Source organism: Tachyglossus aculeatus, chromosome 1, assembly GCF_015852505.1.
Source record: "Tachyglossus aculeatus isolate mTacAcu1 chromosome 1, mTacAcu1.pri, whole genome shotgun sequence".
Taxonomy (NCBI): Eukaryota; Metazoa; Chordata; class Mammalia; order Monotremata; family Tachyglossidae; genus Tachyglossus; species Tachyglossus aculeatus.
Genome location: NC_052066.1, coordinates 1,645,863 through 1,653,822, shown reverse-complemented (window position 1 = coordinate 1,653,822; position 7,960 = coordinate 1,645,863). Strand labels below are relative to the sequence as shown.

Sequence of the window (7,960 nt, the reverse complement as noted above, 5' to 3'; positions counted from 1 at the left end):
ACATAGTAAGCGCTCAATAAATACGATTGATGATGATGATGCAGAGCACTGGACTAAGCGCTTGGCAAGTACAAACTGGCAACATAGAGAGACGGTCCCTACCCAACAGCGGGCTCACAGTCTACAAGGGGGAGACGGAGAACAAAACCAAACATACTAACAAAATAAAATGATTGGAATAGATCTGTACAAGTAAAATAAATGGAGTAATAAATCTGTACAAACATCTATCCATATATCCAGGTGCTGTGGGGAAGGGAAGGAGGTAAGAGGAAGGAGACAGAGTGAGAGTGTCCGAGTGTCCGAGTGTCCGTCCGCCCTGTGGGCGTGGCCTGGTGTTGCAGGGCGCGCCCTGATTGGCTGCCGAGTGTCTGAGTCGGGGGGCGGGGCCAGGTTGGAGCTGTCAATCATCAGTCGGACGGACCCACCGACTGACCGGCCGATCCACCCGGGCTGCGTAACAGCTCCTGCCAGCTGACCGCCCCCCCCCGGACCCCCGGACAGTGAGGAGGGGGACCCCCGGACCCTGAGGAGGGGGACCCCCGGACCCTGAGGAGGGGGACTCCCGGCCCCCCGGATGGAGGAGGGAGAGGCCCCGGGCCGGACGGCCCTGCAGCCCCCGGCCCGCCATGGGCAACACATTGTTGCCAATTGGTCCTTCCCAAGCGCTTAGTGCAGTGCTCTGCACACAGTAAGCGCTCAATAAATAGGATTGATGATGGCCCCGCCCCGACGCCCCCTCCCCAGCCCCCGCCAAAGCCCCTGCCCCCCGCTCCGGCTGCTGCCGCTGCTCCTGCTGCTCCTGGCCGCGATGCCGCCCCTCTGTCCGGGTGAGTGACCGCCGGACGGCCCCCCGACCCTCCACACCAGCCCCCCCCCCCCCGGACCCCCAGAACCTGGTCCTCGGCCCCTGGTCCGGAGACCCCCGGACCCATCTCGGGAAGGGGACCCTCCAGGCTGGGGGAGCCTTGACCCTGGGGCTTCTCCCCCTGACCTCTTTTCCTTCCCCTCCCTTTCTTCGTCCACCCGCCCTCCTCCTCCCACCCTCGGCTCCCCCCCCCCCCACACGCGAACCCCCAAACCCGGTCCTCGACTCCCAGCCCTTCCCCGGCCCTCGACCCCTGAACCGGCGACCCCCTGACCCATCTCGGAAAGGGGACCCTCCAGGCTGGGGGAGCCTTGACCCTGGGGCCTTACAGCCCCCCACCTCTATCCGTCTCCCCCTGACCTCTTTTCCTCCCCCTCCTCTAACTCGTCTTCCCGCCCTCCTCCTTCTCTTCCTCCTCCTCCTCCTTTTCCCACCCTCGGCTCCCTCCCCCCGAACCCCAAAAACCTGGTCCTCGACCCCTGTACCGGCGACCCCCGGACCCATCTCGGGAAAGGGACCCTCCAGGCTAGGGGAGCCTTGACCCTGGGGCCTTACAGCTCCCCACCTCCATCCTTCTCCCCCTGCCCTTTTTTCCTTCCCCTCCTCTTCCTCGTCTTCCCGCCCTCCTCCTCCTCCTCCTCCTTCTCCTCCTCCCCCCCCTCCTCCTCCTCCTCTTGCTCCTCTTCCTCCTCCTCCTTCTCTTCCTCCTCCTTCTCTTCCTCCTCCTCCTCTTCCTCCTCCTTCTCTTCCTCCTCCTACTCCTCCTCTTCCTTCTCCTCCTCATCCTCCTCCTCTCCTCCTCCCCTTCTCCTCCTCCTCTTCCCGCCCTGGGCTCCCCCCATAATCCCCCTTCTTCCATTCCTGCCCCAACCACCTCCTCCTCTCTCCTCTTCTTCTTCTCCCTCTCCTCCTTTCCCTGCCCTCTCCCTCCCTCCCCCCCATCATCTTTCCTCTCCTACCCCCTTCTCCCAGGGCCACTGGTTACTGGGTCCTGAGGAGGAGGAGGAGGAGGAAGAGGAGGGTGTGTGTGTGTTGCATGTGGGCATGCATTCACATGTTTGTGTGCAGGCATGTGTGCACACGTGCGGGGCGGGCCGGCCCTGGATTAGGAGAGCAAAGGAGCTGGGTGGATTTGGGGGAGGGGTTGAGTGAGGGGGTCGTCTGTCCCCCACCGCCCTCGTCCTCTGCACTGAAAGACATGGGGGGTGCTCCGGGCCTCGGGAAAGGCCCACCTCAAACCCCAGTGACCCGGACCCCTGGCTACCATTTGGGCTCCAGACCAGACACCGGGCCCCCCACATCTGAAGGAAACTGTGTGTCAGAGTGTGGTGTGCCAGAGCGTCTGCAGGGTAGGCCCACAGCCTGGTCCACTCGGGGGGGAAGCATGTGCTGAGTGTGGGCAGGCAGGCCGGAGCCTGGTCCACTGCATGTGCTGAAGTAATAATAATAATAGTAATGATGATGATGGCATTTATTTAGCACTTACAATGTGCCAAGTACTGTTCTAAGTGCTGGGGGGATTCAAGGTACTCAGGTTGTCCCACATGGGGCTCACAGTCTTAATCTTGAAGAGCATGAGAAGCAGTGGCTCGGTGGAAAGAGCCCGGGCTTTGGAGTCAGAGATCATGGGCTCAAATCCCAGCTCCGCCAATTGTCAGCTATGTGACTTTGGTCAAGTCACTTAACTTCTCTGTGCCTCAGTTACCTCATCTGTAAAATAGGGATGAAGACTGTGAGCTCCATGTGGGACGACCTGATCACCTTGTAACCTCCCCAGCACTTAGAACAGTGCTTTGCACATAGTAAATGCTTAATAAATGCCATCATTATTATTATTATTAATCCTCACTTTCCAGATGAGGGAACTGAGGCCCAGAGAAGTTCAGTGACTTGCCCAAAGTCACACAGCTGACAAGTGGCGGAGCCAGGGTTAGAACCCATGACCTCTGATTCCCAAGCCTGTGCTCTTTCACGCTGCGTCTCCAAACAACGTTTCTGCCCCGTTTCGAACCGGGGACCTTTCGCGTGTGAGGCGAACGTGATAACCGCTGCACTATGGAAACCACTGAAGTGTGTGCAGAGCAGGCTGGAGCGTGTGCAGGCCAGGCCTGAGCCCGGTCTGTTGTGGAGGGGAAGCATGTGCGGGACAACACACTGTTGCCAACTTGTACTTCCCAAGCGCTTAGTACAGTGTTCTGCACACAGTAAGCGCTCAATAATCATCATCATCATCAATCATATTTATTGAGAGCTTACTATGTGCAGAGCACTGTACTAAGCGCTTGGGAAGTACAAATTGGCAACATATAGAGACAGTCCCTACCCAACAGTGGGCTCACAGTCTAAAAGGGGGAGACAGAGAACAAAACCAAACATACTAGCAAAATAAAATAAATAGAATAGATATGTACAAGTAAAATAAATAAATAAATAAATAGAGTAATAAATATGTACAAACATATATACATATATACAGGTGCTGTGGGGAAGGGAAGGAGGTAAGATGGGGGGGTGGAGAGGGGGACGAGGGGGAGAGGAAGGAAGGGGCTCAGTCTGGGAAGGCCTCCTGGAGGAGGGGAGCTCTCAGCAGGATTGAGGAGCACTCGATAATGAGTGATTGATTGACAGGCCACAGCCTGGTTCGCCGTGGAGGGGAATTGTGAGCTGGAGTGTGTGCAGGGCAGGCCGAAGCCTTGACCGCAGAGGGGAAGCATGTGTTGAAGTATGTGCAGGACAGGCCTGCAGCTTGGTCCGTTGTGGAAGGGAAGCGTGTTCCAGAGCGTGTGCAGGACAGGCCGGAGCCTGGTCCGCTGGGAGACAGGGGAAACATGTGCTGGAGCATGTGCAGGGCAGACTGGAGCTTGGTCCGCTGTGTGTGCAAGACAGGCCGGAGCCTGGTCCACTGGGGAAGGAGGGGAAACGTGTGCATGACGTGAGTAAGCGCCCACAGCTGCAGCTGGAGCTTACTGCCCCGCCCTGCCCCGCCTTCACTGGTCCGAACCCAAGCCCCCCTCCCGGACCCTCCCCACCCCCCCCAGTCCTCTGCCTTCCCCTCCCCAAGCCCCGGGCGGCCTATCCCTGCCAGCCACTGTCTGTCTGTATGTCCAGCCTGGAGCCTTTTAGACTGTGAGCCCACTGTTGGGTAGGGACGGTCTCTATATGTTGCCAACTTGTACTTCCCAAGCGCTTAGTACAGTGCTCTGCACACAGTAAGCGCTCAATAAATACGATTGATGATGATGAGCCTCAATTCCCCAGCCCAAGGGCGGCTCATCCCCTCTGTCCATCCATCCATCCATCCGTCCGTCCAAACCGCGTTCCCCCTGCCCCGAGGCGGCCCATCCCTTACATCCATCTTTCTGTCCGTCCGAGCCTGGAGCCTCATTCCCTCAGCCCCGGCCTCTGATGGACGGATGGAGGAATAATAATAATAATAATGATGGCTTTTGTGAAGCGCTTACTATGTGCAAAGCACTGTCCTGAGCGCTGGAGGGGGACACAAGGTGATCAGGTTGTCCCACGTGGGGCTCACAGGCTTAATCCCCATTTTACAGATAGATGAGGTAACTGAGGCACAGAGAAGTGAAGGGACTTGCCCGAGGTCACACAGCCGACAGTTGGTGGAGTCGGGATTTGAACCCACAACCTCTGATTGCCAAGCCCGTGCTCTTTCCATGGTCTGCCCGCCCGAATGCCTGCCCAGCGGGGCCCCGGTAGGCTCCAGCCCGGCGTGATGGGGGCCGGGGGCCGCGGGCCAGGGGCCACGTGTGCAGTTGGAGTGGCTGGAGGGGCCGGGTCCAGGGATGCCCGGTGTGGGTGGTCTTTGTAGCCGGGGCCTTTGGGGCTGGGGTCTGCCTTCTGCTGTGGTGGCCAGGGGCTGGGGGACAATGAGTCCCTGCCTTCGTAATAATAGTAATAATGGCTTTTATTAAGCGCTTACTATGTGCAAAGCACTTTTCTAAGTTCTGGGGGGTTACAAGGTGATCAGGTTGTCCCACGGAGGGCTCACAGTTTTAATCCCCATTTTACAGATGAGGTACCTGAGGCCCAGAGAAGTGAAGCGACTTGCCCAAATTCACATAGCTGACAGTTGGCGGAGCCGGGATTTGAACCCATGACCTCTGACTCCAAAGCCTGGGCTCTTGCCACTGATAATAATAATAATTGTGGTATCTGTTAAACACTTACTATGTGCCAGCCACTGTACTAAGCACTGGGGTGGCTACAAGCAAATGGGGTTGGACACAGTCCCCTTCCCACGTGGGGCTCACAGTCTCATTCCCCATTTTATGGATGAGGGAACTGAGGCTCAGAGAAGTGAAGTGACTTGCCCAAGGTCCCACAGCAGACAAGTGGCAGAGCCGGGATTAGAATCCCATGACCTTCTTCTGACTCCCGGGCCTGTGCTTTATTGGAGTCTTTGGGAATGTGGGGAAGGGGGACGGCGGTCACGGTGGCCCCTCAACGTGGCCCAGTGGAAAGAGCATGGGCTTTGGAGTCAGAGGTCATCGGTTCGAATCCCGACTCCGCCACGTCTGCTGTGTGACCTTGGGCAAGTCACTTAACTTCTCTGACCCTCAGTTACCTAATCTGTAAAATGGGGATTAAGACTGTGAGCCCCACGTGGGACAACTTGATCACCTTGTATCCATCCCCAGCGCTTAGAACAGTGCTCTGCACATAGTAAGCGCTTAACAAATGCCATCATCATTATTATTATAATTATTATTATTATTATTAGGCTGGGCCGCCTGGTCCCACATGGGCTCATGGACCAGGTGAGCAGGAGAACAGGGATTGAATCCCTGTTTTACAGATGAGGAAACTGAGGTACAGAAAAATGAAGTGACTTGCCCAAGGTCCCACAGCAGATAAGTGGAAGCAGCTGGCTTAGTGGATAGAGCACGGACCTGGGGATCCTTCTGACTCCCAGGACCTGAGTTCTAATTCGGTTCCGTCACTTGTCTGCTGGGTGTCCTTAGTGATAAGAGTAATGATAATAATGATGATGGTGTTTGTTAAAGCACTTGCTATGTGCCAGGCACTGTACTAAGTGCTGAGACTTTGGCAAGTCACTTTTCTGTGCCTCCATTACATCATCTGCAAAACGGGGATTAAGTCTGTGAGCCCCATGTGGGACAGGGACTCTGTCCAATTTGATTAGCTTGAATCTAATAATATCCCTCTAGACCGTAAAGTCACTGTGGGCACGGAACATGTCTACCAGCTCTGTTGTATTGGACTCTCCCAAGCGCTCAGTACAGTGCTCTGCACAAGTATCCACTCAGTAGGTACGATTCATTGATTGATCTATCCCAGCAGCTAGTGCAATGACTGGCTCATAGTAAGCGCTAAACAAATACCATAAAAAAAGGTTTGGAGCCGGGATTAGAACTCAGGTGTTTGTCCCCCCATTTAGACTGTGAGCCCACTGTTGGGTAGGGACTGTCTCTATATGTTGCCAATTTGTACTTCCCAAGCGCTTAGTACAGTGCTCTGCACATTCATTCATTCTATCGTATTTATTGAGCGCTTACTGTGTGCAGAGCACTGTACTAAGCGCTTGGAAAGTACAATTCGGCAACAGATAGAGACAGTCCCTACCCAACAACGGGCTCACAGTCTAGAAGGGGGAGACAGACAACAAAACAAGTAGACAGGTGTCAATCAATCAATCAATCAATCAATCGTATTTATTGAGCGCTTACTAGGTGCAGAGCACTGTACTAAGCGCTTGGGAAGTACAAATTGGCATCACATAGAGACAGTCCCTACCCAACAGTGGGCTCACAGTCTAAAAGGGGGAGACAGAGAACAGAACCAAACATACCAACAAAATAAAATAAGTAGGATAGATGTGTCAATATATGAACATAAGCCACACGCATGGCCAATTTTTTATTAGAGAAGTGGAATAAGTCAACAGCCTGTACTTCCCCTCACTTTCATGCTATCGTATTTATTGAGCGCTTACTGTGTGCAGAGCACTGTACTAAGCGCTTGGAAAGTACAATTCGGCAACAGAGAGAGACAATCCCTACCCAACAGCGGGCTCACAGTCTAGAAGGGGGAGAAAGACATATAGACACATAGTAAGAACTCAATAAATACGATTGATGATGATGATGATGACCCCCAGGCCCCGCTTTTTCCACTAGGCCATGCTGCTTCTCAGACCGCGGAGTAGTGGGCTACTCCGGGAGGCGAAGGCTGCGAGTGTGAGGGAGGGACTGACGGATGAGAGTCACCTCTGACTCCAAAGCCCCGGCTCTTTCCACTGAGCCACGCTGCTTCTCTTAAGTGAAGCGGCAGACGAGTGGCGGAGCCGGGATCGGAACCCGCGACCTTCGGCCTCCCAGCCCTGTGCTCTACCCTCTGGGCCGGGCCGCTTCTCACGTGCCGCTTCCCGCATCCCATTCTCTCCAGACCGCCCGGAGCCGGGGAGAGGAGGGACCGTGCCCAGGGGGACCGTAGTCTTTCAGACTGGCATCCGTGCGGTTGATAACCAATGCAGAGAAGCGGCGTGGCTCAGTGGAAAGAGCCCGGGCTTTGGGGTCGGAGGTCATGGGTTCGAATTCCGACTCCGCCACGTGTCTCGGGAGAGGACAGTTTGACAGAGGTGGCGACTTCGCGGCCTGAAGCATCCAGGAGCCTTCCGAGTCTTTTAGACTGTGAGCCCACTGTTGGGTAGGGACTGTCTCTATATGTTGCCAACTTGTACTTCCCAAGCGCTTAGTACAGTGCTCTGCACATAGTAAGCGCTCAATAAATACGATTGATGATGATGATGAGTCCCTCTTCATGAGCAGCGTAGCTCAGTGGAAAGAGCATGGGCTTTGGAGTCAGAAGTCTATTAATATTATTATTACTCTATTTTATTTGTACATATTTATTTTATTTTGTTAATGTGTTTTGTTTTGTTCTCTGTCTCCCCCTTCTAGACTGTGAGCCCGCTGTCGGGTAGGGACCGTCTCTAGATGTTACCAATTTGGACTTCCCAAGCACTTAGTACAGTGCTCTGCACATAGTAAGCGCTCAATAAATATGATTGATGATGATGATGATGAGTCCCTCTTCATGAGCAGCGTAGCT

At 54.8% G+C, this 7,960-nt stretch overlaps 1 protein-coding gene across 1 annotated transcript in view; it reads left to right on the top strand.

Moving 5' to 3' along the window:
• Positions 1-795: 795 nt before the first annotated feature.
• The window catches only part of ITGB5 (integrin subunit beta 5), a 102,725-nt gene continuing 95,560 nt past the window's right edge, over positions 796-7,960 (top strand). Inside the window, exon 1 of the mRNA XM_038742544.1 lies at positions 796-830. Coding sequence (XP_038598472.1) covers positions 812-830 — 19 coding nt within the window. The 5' untranslated portion in view covers positions 796-811. The remainder of the gene's footprint in view (positions 831-7,960) is intronic.